Here is a 27,356-nt window from a genome sequence, read left to right on the forward strand (position 1 = left end):
AATAAGTGGGTTTTGGGTTGCAGTTTGGGTACTCTAAAAGGTTTGCCATCACTGCTTTACACCAAAGGACGGCACAATCAGATTTGATGTTGTTTGTTTTCACAAGGCCTTTTCCTGATCTTAAGATGATCTGGACTTGATGGGTGTCCCCATCCCAGCCTCTGCCTTGTGGCAGAATGGGGAGCAGTTCTTCAGCCCTCAGAATTTGCACTGATCACCAAGGGGGCATCAACTGGATCAGCCTGAGTCCAGACGGGCAGTGGCTGTTAACAGGCAGTGAAGATGGCACAGCACGGCTCTGGAGCACTGCCAGCAACGAGTGTCAAGCCCACTTTCAAGGTAGGAAAAATTACAGAATTACAGAATAACAGAGTTGGAAGGGACCTTAGAGGTCTTCTGATCCAAAATTTGTCCTTTGGTTCCAGAATATAAATTGATTATGGACCATTCTAGTCAATACTGACCCTCAGCAACCGCATAGATGGACATTCTCCAGGGTGAGCTATCTCCAGTCTGGTCCTTCAGAACTTCCTATATGATGCACCCACTTCTGTTGGAATTTAGTCCATCCATGTTGCTGCTGACCATCCTCTTCTCTTCTCTTTCCACCTTGCCCAATATTATAGATTTCGCTATATAAATCTATATAAGGAAGCTTTGCCTTTGCAGTTGGTTGACTGACTGATGAGCCATGAAGTTGATGTTGACTCTTGATGATCTTCTCCAGAATGATCTGTCCCCAGCCTGGCTGTTCAGGTCTTCCAAAAGTGCACCCATTGCTGTATACAGGTAGTCCTCAACTTACAACCATACATTTAGTGACTGTTCAAAGTTACAATGGAACTGGAAAAAGTGGCTTGACTATTTTTCACACTTAGGGCCGTTGTAACATCCCCATGCTCACATGATTAAAATTCAGGTATTTAGTAACTGGCAGGTATTGATGACAGTTGTGATATATAGGGTCACGTGACCACCTTCTATGATCTTCTGACAAGCAAAGTCAATGGGAAGCCAGATTCACTTAACAATTGTGTTAGTAACTTAACAACTGCAGTGATTCACTTAACAACTGTGGCAAGAAAGGTCGCAAAATGGGTCAAAACCCAATTTCAGAACTGTCTTGCTCAGCAAAAGAAATTTTGGGATCAATTGTGGTTGTAAATTGAGAACTATTTGTAATAAAATCCATCTACCTCTGGGACATAAACTCTTCCAAATTGTCCAGTTGTATGGAAAAGATAGATATGGATATGGTGTGGGGATTAAGATTTTGGCCTAGAAACCAGAAAATTGTGAATTCTAGTCTCGCCTCTGGCATGAAAGCCAGCTGGGTGACTTTGGGCCAATCACCAGGAGACTGTGAATTCTAGTCCTGCCTTAGTCATGAAAGCAAGCTAATGACTTTGGGCCAGTCACCAGGAGACTGTGAGTTCTAGTCCCGCCTTAGTCATGAAAGCCAGCTAAATGACTTTGGGCCAATCACCAGGAGACTGTGAGTTCTAGTCCTGCCTTAGTCATGAAAGCGAGCTAATGATTTTGGGCTTGTCACCAGGAGACTGTGAGTTCTAGTCCTGCCTTAGTCATGAAAGCCAGCTAAATGACTTTGGGACAATCACCAGGAGACTGTGAGTTCTAGTCCTGCCTTAGTCATGAAAGGCTGCTTGGTGACTTCAGGCCAGACCCTTTTTCTCACCCCAACCCACCTCACAGGGTTGTTATTGTGGGAAAAAGAGGAAGATGATAGAATATTATGAATGTTTGCTGCTTTTTAGTTATTTATAAAGTAATAAAGGGGGGATAAAAATTCCAACAAATAAATATGGATGCCATATAGCTGGGTCAGTGACCTCATAGAAGCATTAAGCAGTGCAGTGTGGCTGCTTTAGGCTTTTGTTCATGTGCCCTTGCACTTAATCGCATGCACAAGCATGCTCGTTTTTCCTGCTATATCTCTTGACTGCCCTGTGGTGATGATCTTCAGCCCAGAAGTGAGCTAGTCCTTGGCTGTCCTGCTTTTAAAATAGACATTATAGGCAGAGAGCCACATTAGGCTATGATGGCAAATAATCTGAAGCTTTTTCTGACTCAAATCCTGATGTAGAATTTAAATTGGGGTGAGGTTGCAGAGGAGGAATCTATTGTCCCACCCCAATTTTTCCCTTTATAGTCAGTGTTTCTCAACCTTGGGCACTTTAGGATAGGAGGACTTCAACTCCCAGAATTCCATAGCTGGGATGGTTGGCTGGGTAATTCTGGGAGTTGAAGTTCACCCCTCTTAAAATGGCCGAAGTTAAGAAACACTGCATTCGCTGGAAATCCTCTATAATTTTTAAAAATGTAAAGATATTTTATAGTGCTTGTTTTCCTGCAGATGTTTCATTACTGTGTTTATAAGCATGTTGCAAAGCCCAACAGTTATATCGCAAAAAGGTTAAGGCTTTTTGGATAAAAATTTGGTGGAATATGCAGAAGATCTTTAAGCAAAGGATAAAGTTTTGTCCGCAATTGTTTTTATTGGGCATAATTACAGATGCTACTGTTGTGGACATTAAGTTGATGTTGAACTTAATCACAGCAGCAAGACTCTTAGTAGGTCAATATTGGAAAAAGGAGGAACTGCCGACTATAGAAGAATGGACACTAAAAGTTTCTGACCTGGCGGAAATGGCAAAGATTTCGGCTTACGTGAAAGATCATTCGCAAGAACGTTATATTATGGAGTGGAAAAAGTGGATTGAATATATCCAGAACAAATATGGGACTAAAAAGTTTCACTTAGCATTTGAATAAGTTTTCTTTTCTTTTTTCTTTTTCTTTTTTTTCTAGGTAACATTAGTATTGCTTGTAGTCATTTCATATGAGCTAGAGTGCGATAGAATTAATAGTTTATTGTTGTTAGCATATGGATGTTTATGATTGTTCTTTGTTTTTATACCTTGTACTTAGCTCTGGGAAGTCGGGGGGGGGGAGGGGGAATGGGGGGGAGGGATAGGGAGGGTTAGGTAGGGGTGGGTGGAGGGAGGGGGGGATTGTTAAAGATAAAATGTACTGTAAAACTTTTCAATAAAAAAGCCCAACAGTTATAATAATAAATAATAATAAACCTTTATTGTCAAAGTACAACATGTGTACATTGAGATTAGCTGAGCCTCCCCCTGTGCTCTCTCCTCCCAACACACAGTGACAACAAACCCTCCATCCCACCACACTATGTGAACCAACTACACCACACACCGGCCTCCCAAGTCAATTCTGCATAAGATTATGTCCCATTTAAAAGCCTAATAGCCCACGGATAAAAGCTATTTTTCAGCCTGTTGGTATGGCTGGCTATATTCCTATATCTCCTACCGGATGGTAGGAGAGTAAAGAGATACCGTCCAGGGTGTGAGTCATCCCTGAGAATCTTCCTCACTCTTCCAAGGCAACGAGCCCTGGCGAGGTCATCCAGTGGTGTCAGGGGACAGCCCACAATGTCTTGTGCTGTGCTCACCACCCCCTGTAATACTCTCCTGTCCGCAGCTGTCAGACCAACATACCAAACCACAATACCATACGAGAGGACACTCTCTGTAGTAGACCGGTAAAAGAGGGTCATTAGCTGTTGTTCTACCCTGTTCTTCCGCAAGACCCTAAGAAAGTGAAGCCTCTGTTGGGCCTTTCTGGCCACCTGGGTTGTGTTAACTTTCCAGGTCAGATCTTCACAGAGGTAGACTCCCAGAAATTTAAAGGAGTTCAGCCCTAAATACATTGTCCACCACTGAAACAATAGCGATAGGATTGATCTGTATGTTTATTCATTCGTTCTAGGTCATGAGAGCTACATCACATTTTGTCACTTAGAAAATGAAGTTGCTTTCACCTGCAGCGCAGATCACACTATCAGAAAATGGGATGTGATGAGTGGAAGATGCCTTGCTATTTATCGTGGACACACATCCATCGTGAATAGGTACGTATTAGGGCGATTATTTTATATTACCTAGACTTGCTCTCTCTCTCCTCCAGTCTCTATGTCATAAGTGTTGTGATTCAGGGTCAGCCTGTGGGTTCGGCAGTTGGGTCGGACGACTCAGAGGAGGAGGGGGGTGTTGAAGAGCTTGCTGAGGGGGTTGGAGAGCTTGCTGATGAGAGCCCTCAGCCAGGCCCCTCCCACTTGGTCACGACGGAGACCCAGCTGTGTGAGCCTGACAGCGTGGATGAAGATGACCCACAGCAGGCCCTGTTCAAGGACGCCCGACGCAGGAGGCAGTCAATCAGGAGTAAACAGAGGAAGGCAATGGGGCACCTCGGAAGGAGGCAGAGAGAAGCCATGCCCTGAACTGTATAAAAGGGGAATGCGTGGGAGGGCTGGTTTGCTGAAGGCAGCCGCTTGATTAGTTCCTGTTTCATAGCTCCTGTTTCATGGTTGGTGTCTTGTTTTGCTCTGTTTTATCTTAATAAATTTGGCAGGCTTAATTCCAGCCTCTTGCCGTTTGTAAAGGGGTTGTCCCTGCCTTTTCTGCAGGGCTGGTAGCAGGCTGGTACAGAACAATAAGAGTTGAAGAAGTAACGGCTGCATCAGGGCCAGCCCCTGCCTAATTTCTACCCCTCGTCAGTGGTTTTCTGGATGTTCACCCAAAGAGGTGCATAAAACATTTTGAATTCAGCGCGCATTAGATTTGAAACATTCCCATTTTGTGGTTCAGTTCTGAAAATGTAAGAAACAGTTTGAAACTTCCATGCTTGAGCTCGGAATGCTCCTAAAACGATTGAAGCACCCCATTTTGTACCCCAGAAAATTACAGGGTAGTCCTCAACTTATGACTATTGGTTCAGTGGACATTTGAAATCATGACGATGCTGAGCAAAGGATTACTTATGACCTATAACCAAAGCTACAGCTGCTGCAGCACCACTATGTTTGCTTCCTTGTTTTGGAAAGGCATAAGCAGATGGCGCAGATAATAATATCCAGCACATTTAACCTTAATGAATTTGCTTTGAAATATCATATGCTCTAATAGATTCCCAAAGGATTGTACAGACATCAGTTTACAATAGGCCTCGTGGTTGGTTGTTTTGAGAATTTGAGACAGGCATATTTTGTTCAATTAGCATAACAGAATGACAGAGTTGGAAGGGACCTTGGAGGTCTTCTAGTCCAACCCCCTGCTCAGGCAGGTAGCCCTGTACCATTTCAGATAAATGGTTGTCCAAACTCCTCTTAAAAACTTCCAATGATGGAGCACCCACAACTTCTGGGGGCAGGTTGTTCCGCAGATTAATTGTTCTCACCGTCAGAAAATTCCTTCTTAGTTCTAGATTGCTTCTCTCTCCTTGATTAGTTTCCATCCGTTGCTTCTTGTCCTGCCTTCGGGCACTTTGGAGAATAGCTTGGCTTCCTCTTCTTTGGGGCAGCCCCTGAGATATTGGAAGACTGCTATCATGTCACCCCTCGTCCTTCTCTTCATTAGACTAGATATACCCAATTCCAGCAACCCAATTTCGGAAATTAATTTTGGAAATACAAAAGAGCTATATTTCTGTGGAGGAATTATTAATTCTGCATCCCACAGTTCATTCCAAAGTGAGGGAGGAAAAAACATACATGCCTAAAACTGCTCAGCCTAAACATGCTTCCTTGAATAGTCATCTATAGGAATCCACTGTGAACAGATTCTACAGAAGTTGAACAAAAAGCCTGCAGTCAACGTTTGTGGAATTCTTGGCAAGGCAGAAATTTATAGTACAGGGAGTCCTTGATTTGCAGCCATTTGTTTAGCAACCATTCAAAGTTACAACCACACCAAAAAAGCGACTCATCATCAGTACTCGCGCTGACAACCATCACAGCATTCCCCAGAGTCACATGATCAAAATTAGGCTGCTTGGCATTTATTTATTATTTATTATTATTTTATTATTTATTCAATTTCTATACCGCCCTTCTCCCGAAGGACTCAGGGCGGTTAACAGGGCATATATAAATAACAATACAAAAATTAAAAAGAAATTAAACAAATGCCCGATTAAAATACAATAACAATAAAATAGTAAAAATCCATTAAAAAACCCTAATGTTCCCCATCAGGCCAGGCCAGCTAGTTCAAATAAGTGGGTCTTCAGCCCGCGCCGGAAGGAGCGAAGGTCCGATGCCATCTGGAGCTCAACCGGCAGTTGGTTCCATAACGCCGGAGTGCCCACAGAGAAGGCCCTCCCCCTGGGGGCCACCAGTCGACATTCCCTGACCGGAGGCACCCTGAGGAGGCCCTCTCTGTGGGCACGCATTTATGATGGTTACAGCATCCCGGGATCATGTGATAATCATTTACAAACTCTTTAGGCAGCTGTCAACGAACAAACTCAATAGTGGAAGCTGGGTTGGTCTAACAACCATGTGATTAACTTAACCACCCTGGCAAAAATGGCCATAGAATTGGGTGCAATTCATTTAATAATTGACTTGCTTAGCAATGGAAATTCTGGTCCCAGCTGTGATCGTAAGTCGAGGGGTGACTAAAGTGGAAAAGCTTAATCTTCAAAATGAACTTTCTACACAAGTGGAACGTATGGCTTCTACGTTACTTTGTTAAGCCGAGATGAGAAGGTTAGTCAGTGACCATTTTCTCCCAACAGGATCCTAGTTTTCAAGGATTACCTCTTCAGTGGATCCTATGACAGGACTGCACGCTGCTGGAGTGTGGATAAGGAAAAACCGATCCAGGAGTTTAGGGGCCATCGCAACTGCGTTCTGGCCCTGGCGCTCTACTCTTCGAAGGATGTCCTTGAAGAGGAAGAGGCGGAGGAGAAGATAGAAGAGGTGGAAGAGCTAAGCCAAGACTTCCTGGTGACGGGGAGCACGGACTGCACTGTCAAGGTCTGGTGGGTGTCCACTGGGCGTTGCCACCAGACCCTGCTTGGACACACTGGGGCGGTCCTGTGCCTTATACTTGACGCTCCGAACAGGGAGCTCTTTTCGGGAAGCACTGATTATACCATTCGGACTTGGAACATTGTGACAGGGGAACAGTTGAGGGTCTTCAAAGAGCACCAAGGATCCATCATTTGCCTAGAGGTAAGAGAGGTTGCATTTCTTCCAAAGGTGGTGTTGAGGTTTGCAGCATTTGTACAACTGGTATTTTTTGGGAGGAAAAAACATACAGGAGAGAGGAAGCAGATTTGAAGAAAGACCAACAGAAGAGCTGGGCGTACAGAGTTGGAAATGGATCCTCAACAAAACAGCATCATCCTAACACATCTATCTCTATCTGTCTGTCTATCTGTTTCTATCTCTATTATCTGTCTGTCATCTATCTATTATCTATCCTATCATCTCTCTCTCTCTCTCTCTCTCTCCATTCATCCATCCATCCATCCATCCACTTGTCTGTCTGTCTGTTTGTCTGTCTATCTATCTATCTATCTATCTATCTATCTATCTATCTATCTATCTATCTATCTATCTATCTATCTATCTATCTATTTCCCCTCCCTCTCTCTGACTCTCATCTATCTATCTGATTTATTAGATTCATTTCTCTTTTCAAAGCAATTCTGGGTGACCTACAGTATCGAAAGCATTAAAATCATGAAAGATAAACACTTCTAAAACAATAAAAATATAAAATATTCTTGATACAAGAAAATAGTTGTAAGCCATAAGATCTCTGGGCTGACTTGATTCACAATCCAGCATATCCGTTGTGGCTAGGAGAAAACTAATTGGCTAACTAACTAACTAACTAACTAACTAACTAACTAACTAATCCATAAGGTGGGTTTTGGATGACCACATTAGAAAAACTCAGCTATTGTGGTTTCCGAACCCCATGGTTTATGACTGTAATCTATGGACCCAAATACTACAGTATATTCAAGAAACCATGGTTTAAGAAAACCATGCTATAGAAAGATGTTTGAAACTATCCCTGTATGAGGAAGTAGTAGAGGAGATGGATATTCATGAGTAGCAAAACTTGGAGAATTTCTGGGGAGCAGATGTCAGAGCAACAGATGTTAGTGTGTTCTTTTGTTTCTTTGTGTTGTTTTTATTATTTCCTGGTTGAACAATAATATCTGCATTGAAGCCAAATCATAGATTCCATGGAAAATGTTTAATATCTATGTAGGGTAATTAAGAAATTGTAATGCTTTGGTACAAGCAGTTTTCAACTTACAATCCCAACTGGGGCTACAATTTCCATTGCTAAGCAAGGTAATCATTAAGTGATTAATGGTCATTAAAGAAATTCAGGTTCCCCCATTGGCTTTGCTTATCAGAAGCCACCTAGAATAGTCATTGTTAAAACTGAATATATAGGTAGTCCTTGACTTATGATCACAATTGAACACAAAATTTATATTGCTAAGTGAGACATTTGTTTTGTTTTTTTAAACAAGTTTTATTAATTTTCCAATTTTCCATCAAAATATCAAAATGTTTAGAAAGCAACGTGGTGATTGGGTAATCAATAGTCCAGTAACAAAATCATTTGTACCTATCTCAGGTGAAATCATCTAAAAATTCCCTCTCTGTTTCCCATAATTACTATGTCACAATCAAGTTAATATATTTCTAGTTATAACACAATCAGTTAAGATATTTATCAATCTATTTTTACTTATAGTTATATCCTGTTTTTAAGATTTTACCAATTTTCAATTACAGTGCTCATTTAGCCTTTAAGATAGTGTTCCTCCATTTCTGTGAAATATTTTTCTGAAATAAAATAAGAATGTATTTAACTAAGCAATATGTGTATTTTAGACATGACAACTATTATGTAATGAAATAGGGGAAATTTGGGTTACCCGAAAGTTAAATACTATGGATCTTAGAGATAGTTCTTCAGTGGAGGCTATTTTTAATAGAAGTCATTGAATGTCCACCTCCACTATTCCTAGGAGTTGTTTTCCTCTTTTTTTCCAGCTTAACAAGTAGATAGGGTAATAGGTCTCTGTAGAAATAGGAACTTTTTGGGACCCCTAAATATCCAAAAGATGAAAGTCCAAATTTTAGTTGTTTAATTTAGTTATATTTTTCTTTTCTTTTCAAAGCTTTAAATCCCCAAGTAGGCAGACACCGCTATTCCAAAGTGGGAGAAGAAATTTTCAAAACTCTCCCACAGGAAAATAGTTGGGGGAATAAGAAAGGTAGGGTCTCACCCAGTTCGTCCGCGTTCCTCATGCTTGTTAGTGCTTTTGGCTGGTATGGCTTGATGATTGGCCATGTTGATGGCCAATTTTTTCTTCGTCGGTCCAGATGAACTGCTCCGGATCAAATAGAGGGACTCCTGCCCCTCTGCGATCAGTCGGAGGGCCTCCTCACGGTCGTCGCCCCTCCAGGGCGACTTTCGACCCTTTTCAGGGTCTTCCAACAAAGGAAAACCGGGTGGCGGGGAGGAGAACTCTTGGCACACGTCCGCCAGCGTCGCGAGGGCAAACCGGAAGCCCGCGAAGTGAGACATTTGTTAACCAAGTTTTGCCCCACTTTATCCCCATGTTCTTGCTACAGTTGTTAAGTGAATCACTGCAGTTGTTAGTAACATGATTGTTAAGTAAATCTGGCTCCCCATTGACCTTGCTTTTTCAGAAGGTGGCAAAAGGTGATTGATTATATGTCCCCAGGACACTGCAACCGTCATAAATATGAGTCAATTGACAAGGTCTGGATTTTAATCATGTGACCATGGGGATGCTGCAACGGTTGTTAAATGTGAAAAACAGTCATAAGTCACTTTTCTCAGAGCTGTTGAAACTTCAAACTCTCACTAAAAGAACTATTGTAAGTCGAGGACTGTCTATTGTTAAAAAGATTCTTTTTCTGACTACCACTTTTCCTGTCCCTTCCAAATCTTAGAAAATCAATCCTTGCTTTTATTGATGAAAGGTACATCTGTCTTTTTAATGAAAAAGGAAAAAAAAGTATGTTTCTTCTTGATTGACCACTTTATTTTATTTTGACATAAAACCAGCAAAAAACCTGCATAGGTTTTCTTATAATAAACTTGGTATGTGTCTGGTGATATAGGATACTTTGAGCCTGAGGCTCTGTTGTTTTTCCATTCCATTAGCCACATGAATGTTGTGGGAGATTACATGGACATTTTTTAAAAATTTAAAATAATGGATCACTTTTAGAAGCATTCATTCCTTCAAGAGATTTTTGGGAATGGACTGATGGATTTGCAACACAGAGAAGCTTTGTGAATATTAATCGAGTATCTATCCAGGCATGTTTTCTGTAGAGCAGTGCTTTTCAATCTTGGCAGCTTTAAGAAGTATGAACTGCAACTCTCAGAATTCCTCAACTAGCATTTTGATTGGGGAATTCTGGGAGTTGAAGTCCACATGTTTTTAAGCTACCAAAATCGAGAAACATTTGCCTAAGAGGAAAGGTTTTCAGTATTTATTTGTTTGTTTGTTTGTTTATTTATTTATTTTATTTTAATTCCATTTATATCCCGCCCTTCTCCGAAGACTCAGGGCGGCTTACAAGCTTAGCAGTAGCCTTCATTCTATGTATATGCCTGCTTATTAGGGCTTTCACACACACCCCAAGCGGCATTATTACAAAGTCAGCTTATTGTCCCCAACAATGGGTCCTCATTTTACCTACCTGGGAAGGATGGAAGGCTGAGTCAACCTTGAGCCTGGTGGGATGCGAACCTGCACTAATTGCAGGCAGCTGGTGTTACTTAAGGAGGCATTAGCCCACTGCTCCACCAAGGCTCAAATATTGGTAGAGTAAATTGAAAATGTAGATCTTGAAGGTGGAATATACAGTGTCCTCAGGCTTTGTAACCGCATCTGTGTTTTTACCTTTGAATGTTATTAAGTAAATACCTGTAGATGAGCTTGCTTCAAACTTTGCAGTCTGAATTGCTTTTCCTGGTTCATCCAGAAATATCTGTCCTTAATTCAGAACATTTTATATTAGAAATGCAAACAAGTGAGATTGTTTTAGCACTAGCAATAGCACTTATATACCGCTTCATAGTGCTTTACAGCCCTCTTATGCAGTTTACAAAGTCAGCCCCCAACAGTCTGGGTCCTCATTTTACTGACCTTGGAAGGCTGAGTCAACCTTGAACCTGTCAGGATCAAACTCCTGGCAGTTGACAGAATTAGCCTGCAATACTGCATTCTAACCACTGCACCACCATGGCTCTTATTTTACATGTATCAGTATCAGCTTTGGTGTCTTATTGAATATTGTACTGTATAGCATATCTTTGTAGCAATATACTGTTTCACAGTGCTTTACAGCCCTCTCTAAGTGGTTTACAGAGTTAGCATATTGCCCCCAACAATCTGGGACCTCATTTTACTGACCTCGGAAGGATTGAAGGTTGAGTCTACCTTGAGTGGTGAGAATCGAACTGCCGAACTGCTGGCAGCCAAGAGTCAGCAGAAGTAGCCTGCAATACTGCATTCTAACCACTGCGCCACCAGGGGTCTGATATCTTCACATTTGCACCTTTCAGTAATGACAGGCAATCGTAATGATCACAATAGTAATAATAATAATAATCAATAGGCATTCAGTGGGGCACAGGTACAGTATAGGTGGTACCTTGCTCAACAGTAGTAACTGTGAAAGGGATCTCGGAGTCCTAGTGGACCGTCACTTAAATATGAGCCAGCCGTGTGCTGCAGCTTCCAAAAAAGGCAACACAGTGCTAGGCTGCATTAACAGAGGGATAGAATCAAGATCATGTGAAGTGTTAATACCACTTTAAAAGGCCTTGGTAAGGCCACACTTGTTAAGGCTACACCTGGAATAGTACATCCAGTTTGGTTGCCACAATGTAAAAAAGATATTGAGACTCTAGAGAGAGTACAGAGAAGAGCAACAAAGATGATTAGGGGACTGGAAGCTAAAACATATAAGAAACGGTTGCAGGAATTGGTTTATGTCTAATTTAATGAAGAGAAGGATGAAGGGTAACATGATAGCAGTGTTCCAATATCTCAAGGGCTGCCACAAAGAAGAGGGAGTCAAGATATTCTCCAGAGCGCCCAAAGGCAGGACAAGAAGCAACAGATGGAAACTAGTCAAGGAGAGAGAAGCAACCTAGAACTGAGGAGAAATTTTCTGACAGTTAGAACAATTAACCAGTGGAAAAACCTGCCTCTAGAAGTTGTGAGTGCTCCAACACTGGAAGTTTTTAAGAAGAGACTGGACACCCATTTGTCAGGTTTCCTGCCTGAGCAGGGGGTTGGACTAGATGACCTCCAAAGTCCCTTCCAACTCTGTTATTCTGTTCTATTTGGAAGTGTTCCAAGCAATGTACATAAATTGATATAGATAGCTGACTGGGAGAATCTAAAAAAAAAAACAAACTGAATTTGCTTTATCCCAGTTTTTCTTAACATCTGAATAAAGTTTCCTCTTTTTGATGGCACATAACGCAGAGTGCCTGCTGAAGCTAAGCAGTGCGATTTCAATTTAATGATAGAAAGAAGGACTTTATGCACATATTATTGAATTCATAGCTCACGTGGATTGTGGACTGAAGAACTTTTCAGATGATGTCTGTTGTCCCCACATAACTGTACACTGTAAATTTAATCAAATGCAATTAATAAAAAATATTGTTTGGACCAATAAATAAATGATACCCAACTTTTTTTCTCCACCCCAAACCAACCCAGCGATGCCCTCGCCGTGATGTCCCGTTGCCTGGAAGCGGTCCGGGTCTGGATGGGGAGAAACAGGCTCCGTCTCAATCCTGCCAAGACTGAGTGGCTGTGCATATCGGCATCTCGGGTCAGCCAGACTATTCCATCTCTAACGATGGGGGGTGAGGTGTTACCCCCCGTTGATAGGGCTCGCAACTTGGGCGTCCTCCTGGATTCGCGGCTCACTTTTGAAGATCATATAGGAGCCGTGACCAGGGGGGCTTTTGCCCAGGTTCACCTGGTGCGCCAGTTGCGACCCTATCTGGACTGAGATGCCCTACGCACAGTCACTCATGCGCTCGTGACCTCCCGTTTAGACTACTGCAACGCTCTCTACATGGGGCTGCCCTTGAGGACCACCCGGAGGCTTCAGCTGGTGCAGAATGCAGCCGCACGAGTCGTGATGGGGGTCTTCCGATACTCCTATGTAACACCTCTACTCCGCGAGCTGCATTGGCTTCCAGTTGCCCTTCGGGTGAGATTCAAGGTGCTGGTGATGACCTATAAAGCCCTAAATGGTGAGGGTCCGGGATATTTGAGGGAACACCTGCTGCCAGCATCAAGCTCCCTTCGTCCAGTGCGCTCCCACAGGGAGGGTCTTCTCAGGGTGCCGCCGGTTAAAGATTGCCGGCGGGTAACACCCAGGGGTAGGGCCTTCTCAGTGGGTGCGCCTGCCCTGTGGAACCAGCTGCCTGCGGAGCTTAGGACTGCCCTCAACCTCCGTTCATTCCACCGGGACCTGAAGACCTGGCTCTTCGAGCTCTCTGGCCCAGGCTGAGAATTTTTTAATTTTTAATTTTAACTGGGTTTTTTATTTTTCTCAGGGTTTTATTTAATCTTTTTAAATTTGTTTTAACGTTTGTATTGATTTTCTTTTAAATACCCTGTAAACCGCTCTGAGTCCTTCGGGAAAGGGCGGTATATAAATCTAAATAAATAAATAAATAAATAAATAAATAAATAAATAAATAAATAAATAAATCCATGGGTCCTACGAAGTACTACTTCACTAGCTTTCAAGACTAGCTTCATCTTCCACAAGTAGTGAGTAAACGTCTCCCCTACCTAATTTTTTTACCTCTTTTGAAGGCCACTAGGACTTGGTTCCACGCAGAACGTTATTTCAAAGGTCTACATTACACTTTCAGCATTGATGTTACTGTTTGTACCTCCTTCCGTTATGAAGAGAAAAGCCAGATTGAAGGGTAACTGTGACTTCCAGTGATCTTTCTTCGTTAACTTTCTGTTCCTTCTTTCTGTCTCTCAGCTTGTGAATCGATGCTTGTATTCAGGCAGCACGGACAAAACAGTAAAGTGCTGGTTGGCTGACAGTGGAGAGAGGATACGGACCTATAAGGCTCATAAACACAGTGTCAGTGCTTTGAAATATCACGCTGGAATATGTAAGTTCCAACCAACTCCATCCTACGTTTGTTTGGTTAAGTGTTGGGTTTATATTTTGACAGGCACATCCTCATCTTATTCTCACCATAACAACCTTCTGAAATAGATTATGGTGAGGGAGAAGGGCCACACTTTAGCCTCGACTCTTTTATGGCTCAAGGACTTCAACTCCCAGAATTCCTGAGTCAGCTATGCTATGTTGAATTCTAGTCCCACCTTAGACATGAAAGCTGACTGTGTGACTTTGGCCAATCAGCAAGAGGCTGTGGATTCTAGTCCTGCCTTAGGCATGTAAGCCAGACAAGTATCTTTGGTCCAATCCCCCTCTCTCTCATCTCAACCTACCTCACAGGATTGTTGTTGTACAGAAAAAGAGGAGGAGGAAGGAATATTATGAATGTTCATTGCCTTGAGTTACTTACAAGGTAATAACAGCAGGACAAAAAACAATCTAATTATAGTCTAGTTCAGTATCTTCATATCTTCACCATCACACCACACTGTTTCTGTGGGAAATGGCAGCGGCTTGAGCTTAAAAAAATGCCTTTTATTTTTAAGAGCTGTGGTGGTTAGAATGCAGCATTGTGGGCAAACGCTGCTCACAGCCAGAAGTTTGATTTTGACCTGCTTAAGGTTGACTCAGCCTTCTGTCCTTTAGAGGTAAGTAAAATGAGGACCTAGATTACTGGGGGCAATATGTTGACAAGCGGTATATAAGTCTAAGTGCTGTTGCTGTTGTTATTGTTATAGACATCATAGCAGAATGTTGAAAACCTGTCAGAGTTTCTCTTTATTACATCTTATACCAAGCAAACTCAAGGCAGGGCTATTTTGAGTTTCTTTCTGGTGCCTTTTGATTCTGAGTAGTCTTTTCCGAATCTTCACCTATCTCAGGGGTAGGCAACCTCGGCTCTTTTATGACTCATGGACTTCAACTCCCAGAATTCCTGAGTCAGCTGACTCAGGAATTCTGGGTGTTGAAGTCCATGAGTCATAAAAGAGCCGAGGTTGCCTACCCCTGACCTATCCTAATGGTTTGTTCACCTATTCCAGGGCCAGGTTTATCTTTCATCACACCTAGGGGAGTTTCCATTGCTGGACAGGTTGTCAGCTTTTTCAGGTACAGGAGAACAGGAAAGAGACTCCACAAGTCTAGCTAAAACTACACTGTATGGATGTAGTGTTGTGATTCAGGGTCAGCCTGTGGGTTCGGCAGTTGGGTCGGACGACTCAGAGGAGGAGGAGGGGGGTGTTGAAGAGCTTGCTGAGGGGGTTGAAGATCTTGCTGATGAGAGCCCTCAGCCAGGCCCCTCCCACCTGGTCATGACGGAGACCCAGCTGTGTGAGCCTGACAGCGTGGATGAAGATGACCCACAGCTGGCCCTGTTCAAGGACGCCTGACGCAGGAGGCAGTCAATCAGGAGTAAACAGAGGAAGGCAATGGGGCACCTCGGAAGGAGGCAGAGAGAAGCCACGCCCTGAACTGTATAAAAGGGGAATGCGTGGGAGGGCTGGTTTGCTGAAGGCAACCGCTTGATTAGTTCCTGTTTCTTGGTTCGTGTCTTGTTCCATTTGTTTTTGTATCAATAAATTTGGCAGGCTTAATTCCAGCCTCTTGCCTTCTTGTAAAAGGGGTTGTCCCTGCCTTTTCTGCAGGGCCGGTAGTAGGCTGGTACAGAACATGTAGGTGATAGTAGGCGAATCTCCTCCTCCTCCTCTTTCCCCATTTTCTGTTCTGGCCTTAAGGCATGTTTCTGTGGTTATCTCCTTGGCTTTCTAAAGGAGGAAAAACGTAGTTCAGACCTCCCATTCTTTGTCCAGTATCTTCTCCACTACATCACACTGGCCCATGGGCTTGAGAGAGGGACCAGTCCAGAGTCATAGAGCTCCTATAATAGTTTGTGGGGATTAAACCTGGATCTCTCCACCCAGATCCCATATCTTCACCATCTCACCACATTGAAAGTCCATCCTCAATTCTGATTTTTTTAAAGACCTTCCACTATCTTAAAGCTTGGTTAGCTGCATCCCACCCTTCCCTGTGGAAAATGAAAGCAGTAGTTTCTGGTAGTCCCTGGATAAATATTCAGAAGGAAGCAGGATTCAGTCACTCTCTCCCTTTCTTGAACAGCAGACCAAGTCTTGTTCATTTAAAAAATAAATGCTTCCAGATGGTACAAAATCATCCCAGCAGTTGGCAAAGCTGGCCTGATTTCTTGCTTTCTCAGTGAGGAAAAGGACTTTCTAAATCCTTTGTATGTCTTTTCTTTATAACCAATTTCATATCCTTTCAGGCTGTGTTGACACTAGCAACCTATTTTTATTGTGGATTTGAAGCCTTACTACAACCTGGTTGATATTTGGCCTGTTCTGCATTCTCCTTGTGGTCAGCAGATGTATTTGAAAGTATTAAGATCATGTTTGAGGAGTGTCTAGGAAACTCTACGGCAGGGGTGTCCAGCCTTGGCAACTTTAAGATTTGTGGACTTCACTTGCAGAATTCAGCTTTGCTGGCTGGGGAATTCTGAAAGCTAAAATCCACAAATCGTAATAGTTGCCAAGGTTGGACCCCACTGCTGTACTAGATTCTCAAATATCTGTCTTGTTTTAATTGTTCTTTTTAACTACATGTATAGGGGCATAAGGGATGCTGAGCTTGTCAATCAGAAGGTTGGCAGTTTGGCAGGTCGAATCCCGAGTGCCGCGTAGCAGAGTGAGCGCCTGTTACTCGTCCCAGCCTCTGCCAGCCTAGCAGTTTGAAAGCACGTAAAAATGCAAGTAGAAAAATAGGGACCACTACGGTGGGAAGGTAACAGCGTTCTGTGCTCCTTTGGCGTCTAGTCATGCCGGCCACATGACCACGGAGACGTCCTCGGACAAGCGCTGGCTCTTCGGCTTTGAAACGGAGATGAGCACCGGCCCCTAGAGTCGGAAATGACTAGCACGCATGTGCGGGGGAACCTTTACCTTTACCTTATAGGGGCATAAGGCATAGTTAGATGTCATCTGCAAATATTTGTAAATAGAGTTTTTAAGTGGGAAAATAGAGATCTTCCTCATGAGTAAGTTACTTGTAGCTTACTTTTGATGGTGGCTTTCAGCTTACTTCTCACCTCTATCCTCCTATTTTTTTATTATTATTTTTTTGTGCAGAATAGAATACAGAATGCAAAATAACAGTTTTGGAAGGGAACTTTAAAGTCTTCTAATCCATCTCCCTGCTTGAGTAGGACATTTCAGACAAATAACTATCCAAACTCTTCTTTAAAAACCCCAGCTATGGAATACTCAAAACCTCTGTAGGCAAGCCATCCCACTGATTAATTGTTCTCACTGTCAGGAAATTTCTCCTTAATTCCAGGTTGCATCTCTGTTTGATCAGTTTCCATCTGTACTTCTCTTCTTAACTGGTTTCCACCCATTGCTTCTTGCCCTATCTTCAAGTGCTTTGGAGAATAATAGGTCAGCCCCCTTTTCTTTGTGGCAGCCCCTCAAATATTGGAAGACTGCTATCATGACACCCCAATCCTTCTTTTCGTTAGGCTACATATACCCAGTTCCTGCCTCTAAATAATTTGCAGAATGCATTTCAACCATTATGCATTTCAACTATTAAGAAGAGATTGGACAACCATTGGTCTAAAATGGTGTAGGGCAAGGGTCCCCAAGCCCTGAGCTGTGGCCTGGCACCGGGCTGTGGCCTGTCGGGAAATGGACGGTGCAAGTGGCAGGTGAGTGGGCAAAACTCCTTTTGCGCAAGTAGAAGGCGTGCACACTCATCCACATGCTTGCTGCTTGCGTGGAACCATCCCCTCTCTGCTGCTGCTGGCTTCGCCACTGGTCCACAAAGCCAGAAATTTTGGGGATCGCTGGCATAGGGTCTCCTGCTTGAGCAGACAGTTGGACTAGAAGACTCCCATGGCCCTTTCCAACTCTGTTATTCTGTTAATTAGCCCTATCAGATCTTTTTGGTGGTGAGCATCATCGTACTAGGGACGCGGTGGCTCAGTGGGTTAGGACACTGAGCTTGTCAACCAGATGGTTGGCAGTTTGGCGGGTCGAATCCCGAGTGCCGCGTAGCAGAGTGAGCGCCTGTTACTCGTCCCAGCTTCTGCCCACCTAGCAGTTCGAAAGCACGTAACAACTGTAAGTAGAAAAGTAGGCACCACTACGGTGGGAAGGTAACAGTGTTCCGTGCGCCTTTCGCGTCTAGTCATGCCGGCCACGTGACCACGGAGACGTCCTCAGACAAGCGCTGGCTCTTCGGCTTTGAAACGGAGATGAGCACCGGCCCCTAGAGTCAGAAACGACTAGCACGCAAGTGCGGGGGAACCTTTACCTTTAACCTTTTATCATCGTACTACCAAGATCAAAATTTGCCATTTGGGGAATATCGATTCCCTACAGTACACCTTCTCCAGGAAGTGCCTGTCAGAATGTTGCTCCCCATCTCCCTCTTTCTCATGAGTCAGTTTTTTCAACTGCCTATTTCTGTGCAGCTCTTTTTGATGGTCCTGGGAGAAACAGTTGGGACAGATTTGGTGTTTTCACAACATGCCTCAGTGACGTCAGTACAAACCCAGCATTTTTCACCCTTAACAAATTTTAAGATGTATGGACTTCAGCCGGCTGGGGAATTCTGAGAGTTGAAGTCCACATATCTTGAAGTCACCCTGTTCAGAAAACATTGGTTTAACCCTATAGAACAGGGGTCCTGAACCCCAGTCCGTGGATCAGCATCATTCCGCAGCATGTCAGAAACTGGGCTGTGCAAACAAGCGAAGCCCATCCGCGCAGTGCAGGGAGCATACGAAACCATGCCCCCACTGGTCTGCGGAAAAACCTTCTCCATGGAACTGGTCCCTGTTGCCCGAAAGGGTGCGGGCCGCTGCTATAGAGTATCGGATCATTTTGGGGGATAAAGTGAGCCTGATGGACAATTACCTCCTTTAGGATTCTTACAACACACCAATTTCTCATTAACCAGATTCAATACGATGCGGAACTAAGGCCAAAAAACCGACCAGGATTCGGTTCCTGTCAAATTGCAAGAATTCAAAAACTTGCAATTTGGAGCTTCTTAGATCTACTTCAAAGGGTTCAAAAATCGTACTTGGAGAGCCAGTGTTTATGAGAATGCATTGTGGGTGAGATTCAAGGTTCTGGTAATGGTCTTTAAGGCCCTACATGGCATGGGTCCGGAGTACCTCGGGGATCACCTGCTGCCGGCGTCAACTTCCCTCCGCCCTGTGCGTTCCCACAGAGAGGGCCTCCTCAGGGTGCCTCCGGTCAGAGAATGTCGGCTGGTGGCCCCCAGGGGGAGGGCCTTCTCTGTGGGCGCTCCGGCTTTATGGAATCAGCTGCCGGTCGAGCTCCGGATGGCACCTGACCTTCGCTCCTTCCGACGCAGTCTGAAGACCCATCTATTTGAACAAGCCGGCCTGGCCTGATGGGGGATGTGTTGGGGTTTTAATGGGGATTTTTATATTATTATTGATTGTTTTAGCTGGGCTACTATTTAATTCTTTTTAATTTTTGTATTCTGTATTTTTATATATGCCCTGTTCACCGCCCTGAGTCCTTCGGGAGAAGGGCGGCATACAAATATAATAAAATAAATAAAAAATAAATAAATTGTCTGTACCTTTATTTCATTGATTTAAAACATTTATATAACTACCCACTTTATATAATTAACTCTAGGGGTTCCCAATAAAGTCACACGTGCAGTTACAGATAGTCTTCAACTTACAACCACAATTGGAACCAGAATGTCTGTTGCTAAGTAAGCAGTTGTTATGAATCATGCAGTCATTAAGTGAAGCTGGCTTCCCGTATTGATGTCATCTGTTGGAAGCCAGCTGGGAAGGTCACATGACTCCTGGATGCTGCAGCCATCAAAGATACACACTGATTGCCATCATGGGGATGGTGTGACCGTCTTAAGTATGAGGACCGGTTGTAAGTCACTTTCTGCAGTGCCCCTGTGGCTTCAAATAATCATTAAATGAATGATTGTAATTCAAGAACTACATGCATAATATAACGATGATGAAGTACATCTTAAAAAGAAATCTTTAGCCATCTCCCTGGTGAAAGAAATAAAACATGCGCCAAACTTTGAGTGGCTTCGTTACAGCAATGTATAAATCGCCTTTGGAAAGGGTGACTCAGTTACCCCACCCAGATTAGAAGATGGAAATAAATTCAAGGTTTATTGATATCAGTGTTGGAACAGTGTAGTAGCAGTAAAATTTTGTTTCCAATCTTGTAAGTTGCAAAGTTGTTTTTTGGCTTTAGGGATGCCTGGCCTGTAAGGATAACAGCTGGTCTGTTGGAGTTGACAAACAAACCTGGATTAATTTTCAATAGTACGATAACTTTCAGATGGAATTGGGGGAGGGAGAGAAGCTATCACATTCCATGCAAAAATGCCTTTTTTTTTTTGGAAAGACATTATGCTGGAAAATGAGTTGTTCTATTTTTTTAAAACAATTAACTTTGTAATCAGGAAATACCAGACTTAATTGGCGAATATGATTCGTTATGACACACAGGATTGCTCTAAGGATCCATAAATGATCTCTAAGTGGTAGAAAAAGGAACTAACCGAATATATGCAATCTTTATTTATTTTTTAATCTATTTTACAACTTGTTTCCTAAATTATAACTCTTACAGTAGAAAGACATTGAGAGAAGGGATAGGGAAATAAATGCTGCTAATGTATGGCAGTGAAATTTGGACCATAAGAAAGGCTGAGCGCCAAAGAATTGAGGCCTTTGAACTCTGGTGCTGGAGAAGACTCCTGCGAGTCCCTTGGACTGCAAGGCGATCAAACCGGTCAGTCCTAGAGGAGATCAACCCTGACTGCTCTTTAGAAGGCCACATCCTGAAGCTAAAACTCAAATACTTTGGCCACCTAATGAGAAGGAAGGACTCACTGGAGAAGAGCCTAATGCTGGGAAAGATTGAGGGCAATAGAAGAAGGGGGCGACAGAGAATGAGGTGGCTGGATGGAGTCACTGAAGCAGGAGGCGTGAGCTTAAATAGACTCCAGAAGATGGTAGAGGACAGGAAGGCCTGGAGGAACGTTGTCAATGGGGTCGCGATGGGTCGGACACAACTTCACAACTAACAACAACAAAGGAATGATCAGAAGGCATAGCCCACAGCTCCATAACGGCAGAGAAAGAGACTCAAAGCACTATTCTTAACTTCTCATGCTGTAAAAGATTCTTTCAGACTTGCAAGATTCTGCCCGCGTAGCCTTACATTAGGATTAACTCAGCTGGTTGTTTTTCCTGTCAGGCCTACCTGGTAAGGCTGACAATTTGCCTGCCCATATTATTTTGGAACAGGGAGGAGTTATTTGGACATTTTAATGTTAAGAAATAAAATTTTGAGTAGTGCAGGGCATAAATACTTGACAGAGATATGTTCTTTATTATTAAAAAGTCCTTTAATTGTTAATTCCTCATCAATAAGCAGCAAAAATTAAACTGCATGATTCACCTGGTAAAATAGCCCACCTGATATTGTTAATGAGGTTCTATTACTATGATAAAACATTTCAAGGATAACTTGATTTGTGTGTGGTTTGCTTAGTTCACAGTAACAGATAGGAAAACACTCCAGAGGGTCATTACCATCACCCAGAGGATTATTGGCTGCTCTCTCTCCCCCCACCCCAGCCAGACGAACTGTACAGTTCCCCTTGTCTTAGGAAAGCTCAAAATATTCTTAAAGACTCATCTCAGCCCGGACATTCTTTTTTTGAACTATTACCATCTGGCAGACAGTACAGGATAATAAAAACAAAGACAAGTAGGCTGAAAAATAGTTTTTATCCCAGAGCTGTAACCATATTAAATATCACAATATAGTGCAACATTGAAGCGCAATATTAGGGGCAGGAAAGCCATGGCAAATCTAGATAGCACACTAAAAAGCAGAGACATCACCCTGTCAACAAAAGTGCGTATAGTCAAGGCTATGGTCTTCCCAGTTGCAATGTATGGCAGTGAAAGTTGGACCATAAGAAAGGCTGAGCGCCAAAGAATTGAGGCCTTTGAACTATGGTGCTGGAGAAGACTCCTGCGAGTCCCTTGGACTGCAAGGCGATCAAACCGGTCAGTCCTAGAGGAGATCAATCCTGACTGCTCTTTAGAAGGCCAGATCCTGAAGCTAAAACTCAAATACTTTGGCCACCTAATGAGAAGGAAGGACTCACTGGAGAAGAGCCTAATGCTGGGAAAGATCGAGGGCAATAGAAGAAGGGGACGACAGAGAATGAGGTGGCTGGATGGAGTCACTGAAGCAGTAGGCGTGAGCTTAAATGGACTCCAGAAGATGGTAGAAGACAGGAAGGCCTGGAGGAATGTTGTCCATAGGGTCGCGATGGGTCGGACACGACTTCGCAGCTAACAACAACATTAGGGGCAGTGCAATGGTGAATAGAATGTGAAGGATGTTTGTGTGTGTGTGTGTGTGTGTGTGTGTGTGTGTGTGTGTGTGTGTATAATGTATGTTCCTATTTGTGGTTTTTACTTGTGTGTAGTGTGCACTGTGGACAGCACTTAATTTTGTTGTGAGTTACACAGTGACAATAAAGATATTCTGTTCTATTGATGTTCCCAATAAATTGCAATTGATTGCAATAGCTTGATTTTCCAAATGGATATTCAGTTAAATTAGCTTCACTGAATGAATGCTTTGGTTTGCTATTCATAAGCTAAGTGCAACAGAACATTTGCCTTGAAGTCAAAATCCATCAGTGTATTTATATCAAGGAAATTCTGTTGTCTGTGGCAAAAAGTACTAATTCCTGTTTTCTTCTTATTAAACTGCTTCTATATAATGGATTTATTAGACATTTAACACCATCATTATGGGACTTTTCACGTTAGCAATAAAATGAAAAGCACTTTAAATACTAATTCCAGCATAATCTGATATGGTTAATTAGTTTTGCATATCACATTGACTTACTGTAATTACAATTAATAACAACTCCCTTGATTATAGTTTCAGTTCATAGTACAGTATGGTAAATCAGTATAACTAAGCATGGTTATCTGAAAAAACATTTCTAATACTGGTAGTCCTCGACCTACAAGTAGTTGCTTAGCAACCATTCAAATTACAACGGACCCTGAAAAAGCTACTTTTCACCCATATTCGACATTGGCCCCATTTGCTTAAAGACTACTACAAAAAGGTGGTAAAATCAGGCACTGTCACATGGTTACCTGCTTTACAACTGTCACATCGTATGAGTAAAAGTACAGGTTTAGGACAACCTGTAAGTACTACAACTTCCAGGAGTAAAAATATAGTCAGCCAAGTATAAGCTTTATAAAGGATGAAAATCAACTAAAATGAACACAGAAATCATTCCTAAAAAAATGGATTTAGAATTCCCTTCTCCTGAATTTCATTGATGCATAAAAATGTGTCCCTCATAGCCTATTTCAGAGGATTACTTCAACAGCAAAAGAACTCTCTATATTCTGATATCTATTGTTTATAGAGAGTTATATTTTGCCCTATTCACCATACAGATTTGAGTTTAGGTAATGCAAAAGACTTAATATTTCATCCATTTTGTTCTCTACTTTTTATTTGACCAGCTCATTTGCTTCTTATTTTGATTTGCCCCTAATCTTAATCTTTGGTAGAGTTATACATTATATTTACAACATTATTACCCTTATTTATTTTCCATTTTATTTTAGTAGGCTGATAGCGATAATAGCAATAGCACTTAGACTTATATACTTATATGCGCCGCTTCATAATCCTTTACAGCCCCCTCTAAGCGGTTTACAGAGTCAACATGTGGCCCCCAACAATCTGGGTTTTCATTTTACCCACCTTGGAAGGATGGAATCTTCAGCCAGTCAGGATCAAACTACTGGCAGTCGGCAGAGTTAGCCTGCAAGACTGCATTCCCACTGCTATTCTCTGATCCTTTGGGACTGTAATGTAATGGGATACAAATATTCTAAGAAATGCATAATGTAAAAAAAATCTGAATACACCTCCCATCCTTGTTTTTTCTCATCAGTGTTTACTGGAAGTGGTGATGCTTGCGCTAGAGCGTTTAACACAAAGACTGGCATTCTGCAAAGAGTGTTTCGTGGTCATAAGTTGGTTATTAACTGCATCCAGGTAAGTTGTCAACATTACAGATTCTTTGATTTTGCTGTAGATGAATGAGTTGATACCACTTCTGTCCAAAATATTTATGAGGCCATTTCATTTTAGATACTCACAGAAGACTGCCCTTTCATCAATAATGTTTATTACAAAAAATGTACCAATAGAAGATAATATTTATAGCTTAGGGCTGAACTGTGGAGCCCCTGATGTTCTCTGACCTTGGTTGTTTTCTTGCAGATCTTTCACTATCTGATTAATATCATCATCAGTGCTAAAAGAAAGAAGGGTTTGCTCGCTGGTGGGGTAAACTACCTGTATATAAACAGAGAGCAAACTCTTCTCTCTTCTAGCACAGGTGATGTTACCTAGTTGGGTTATAATACTTCTGCAATAAAACCGTCAGGCTCACAGAGCACCAAGGACCCCACAGTATCCTTCTTAAATTCTTCCTCTGCTTTTTTTTAAATTTTGTTAAACAACTTCTACACTTATAAACAAAAATGCTAAGGAAATACGACTGCCCATACTTTCCTAGCTCCTCTTAGCTCCTCCTTTTGTGTGAGTTGTTGGATGACTTTAGATTTTTCTTGAGTTATATGTATAGATTGAAACTGGATCAACCCACATTTCCACGTAATCGCTCTGCTTTGTAAATATGCCAAAGCCAGAAAGCTCTTGTATTTGCATCTGTCTTGTGTTGTGAGTGTCAATGCTAAGCAGTCTAAGTATGGCCCTGTTGTTCCAGATTCACAATGAATTATTGTACACAGCTTCCCACGATGGCACACTGAGGATCTGGGACATCCGGCAGATTTGTAAACGGAACAAGCGTCGTTTGAAGGAACGGTCTATCCAGGGTAGACATTTCCACAAGGGAAGCCTACCTCGCCTTTTCAACAACAAAGTGGGTTGTGTGCTTCATCAGGAAAATGGAGGACCACGGGAAACTATGGAACTTGAGTGAAAACTGGAGGAGATGATTAACATGAGTAGCAAACCAGGAGAACTTATGATCTTCTTCCCAGCTACTGGCTAGAGTCTAGACCATCTGGAGCTCAACCTTACCAAACCTCATTTTGCTTTGTGCCTGGCTGGCACTGCCCAGCACCTACCTGGGGGTTGTGCTTCACATGAAGAAACAGACTAGAGTATGACAGACTAAAATATGACAGACTGGAGTGTGGCACCCCCCTCCTCAGATATGGGACAAATTTCTATCTTGATGCCAATGGAAAACAATGCTTGCTCACATTCTTGAATCCAATACATACACAATATTATGAAGGAGGCCTACATTGCCAGTTTATTGAACTGTGGTGCTGCTTCTTGATTGGTGGATCATAGGATGATGCCCAGACATTGTTCACATTGGGTGGTCCAGTGCTTGGGAACTGAATTCCAAACAACCAATGCTATTGGAAGAGGCAGAGAAATAGATTTTTAAGGAACAGGTATACAAAGTGAGTAACAGAGTGAGCGCCTGTTACTCGTCCCAGCTTCTGCCAACCTAGCAGTTTAAAAGCACATAAAAATGCAAATAAAAAAATAGGGACCACTACAGTGGGAAGGTAACAGCGTTCCGTGCGCCTTTGGCTTCTAGTCATGCCGGCCACATGACCACGGAGATGTCCTCGGACAAGCGCTGGCTCTTCGGCTTTGAAACGGAGATGAGCACTGGCCCCTAGAGTTGGAAAAACTAGCACACATGTGCGGGGGAACCTTTACCTTTATACAAAATTTATCAAATTGGAGGGGGGAAACATCTAAAGATACATCTAAAAACACGAAAGAAAAGAACAGATGCTTTACATGGGAGTTGATATCTGTGCCATTTTTACAGATAGTTGAGGCCAAGTTTGAATCCAGTTGAGCATGTTTTATAGTTGAAAAAATTATCTTCCTCTCTCACTTCAAAACAGCTCTGGTGCACCCTGAATTTGATTGATCAGTAGTCAGTATAAATCTATTTTGGATTGACAGGGCCTTCTGTCAGTGCTCTATACCATTGTTCCTCAACGTTGGCAATGTTAAGATGTCTGGATTTCAACTCCTAGAATGCTCCAGCCAGCTCAACTCAGTTGGCTGGGGAATTTTGGGAGTTGAAGTCCAGATATTTTAACGTCGCCAAGGTTGAGAAACAGTGCTCTCTGTCCAGCTTTCACCAATAATTTAAAAACATCATAACCACGTACCATACGTTCCCCAACATACTTTTTTCTACATTGCTTCCCCAAGTACTGTATGTATATCGTTTTTGCATATTTTTTAAAGATATAATTCTCTGCTGAGAATTCCACAGAAGGCTGAAGGAAGCTTTAAACAATCGTGCAGGACAACACTAGTGTGACTGCTGCTTAAATTTATATTTTCATTGCCCTGGAATTGCTCGGCAACACTTTCAAACGCTGGTCATGAAAAGTGCATAAATGTGTTTCTGAACATTATTGGCCAGACTAAATTACATTTGATAAAGAAATAAATTGGCTCTTATTCTCAGGAGAAACTGCCCAACAAAAGCAGCTTTCAAGCTGGCAACTTGCAGGCTAGACTTAAATGTTCAACCTATGAACGCAAATGAGATGACAATTTCCATTGCTAAGCAAGATAATTGTTGCAACCATTTTCACAACCATTTTGGCCCTGGTTGTTAAACAAATCACTTCAGTTGTTAAATGAGCGATGTAAGTTATTAAGTGAATCTGGCTTTCTGCTCCCCAATTTTGCTTGTCAGAAGCTGGCTGAGAAGATCAAAAATGGATAGCATATGACCCAGGACACTGCAATTATCATAAATACATACCGATTGCCAAGCACCCAAATTCTGATCATACTGTAAACTTTGGGGATGCAGTGAGAGTCCTGAGGACTGATCTTAAATTCCTTTTTTCAGTGCTATTGTAAGTCACTGAATGGTTGTAAGTCGAGAATTTCCTGTAATCTTCTCTCCCTTTGAATTGGCTTGAATACCCAAGATGTCTTTAAAGCATTCTGTGGGATTATACAAAATAATAATAATAATAATACCATTCTGATACTTGAATCATCAAGAAAGAATCAATTTCCACTGTAAAAAACCCTACAAAGCATTCTTTTTCTTTAAAAACAAAAGACTGAATTTA

At 42.3% G+C, this 27,356-nt stretch overlaps 1 protein-coding gene and 1 long non-coding RNA gene across 2 annotated transcripts; one reads left to right on the forward strand and one right to left on the reverse strand.

Moving 5' to 3' along the window:
* Window positions 1–5: 5 nt before the first annotated feature.
* Window positions 6–25,229, forward strand: WDR86 (WD repeat domain 86). The gene is made up of 6 exons (XM_081344876.1): window positions 6–339; window positions 3,814–3,955; window positions 6,622–7,060; window positions 13,937–14,072; window positions 24,143–24,246; window positions 24,983–25,229. Exons 1-6 carry the CDS (start codon window positions 177–179, stop codon window positions 25,199–25,201), a joined length of 1,203 nt encoding a protein of 400 aa, XP_081201002.1. The 5' UTR covers window positions 6–176; the 3' UTR covers window positions 25,202–25,229.
* Window positions 24,027–27,238, reverse strand: LOC308678055. Its single transcript, XR_014028585.1, has 3 exons — window positions 27,038–27,238; window positions 25,532–25,649; window positions 24,027–24,053 (listed from the first exon to the last, which is right to left on the reverse strand). It is a non-coding gene; the product is annotated as an uncharacterized lncRNA (long non-coding RNA).
* Between the last annotated feature and the right edge of the window lie 118 nt (window positions 27,239–27,356).

This window comes from Vipera berus, assembly GCF_964194415.1.
Source record: "Vipera berus genome assembly, chromosome: Z".
Lineage (NCBI taxonomy): Eukaryota > Metazoa > Chordata > Lepidosauria > Squamata > Viperidae > Vipera > Vipera berus.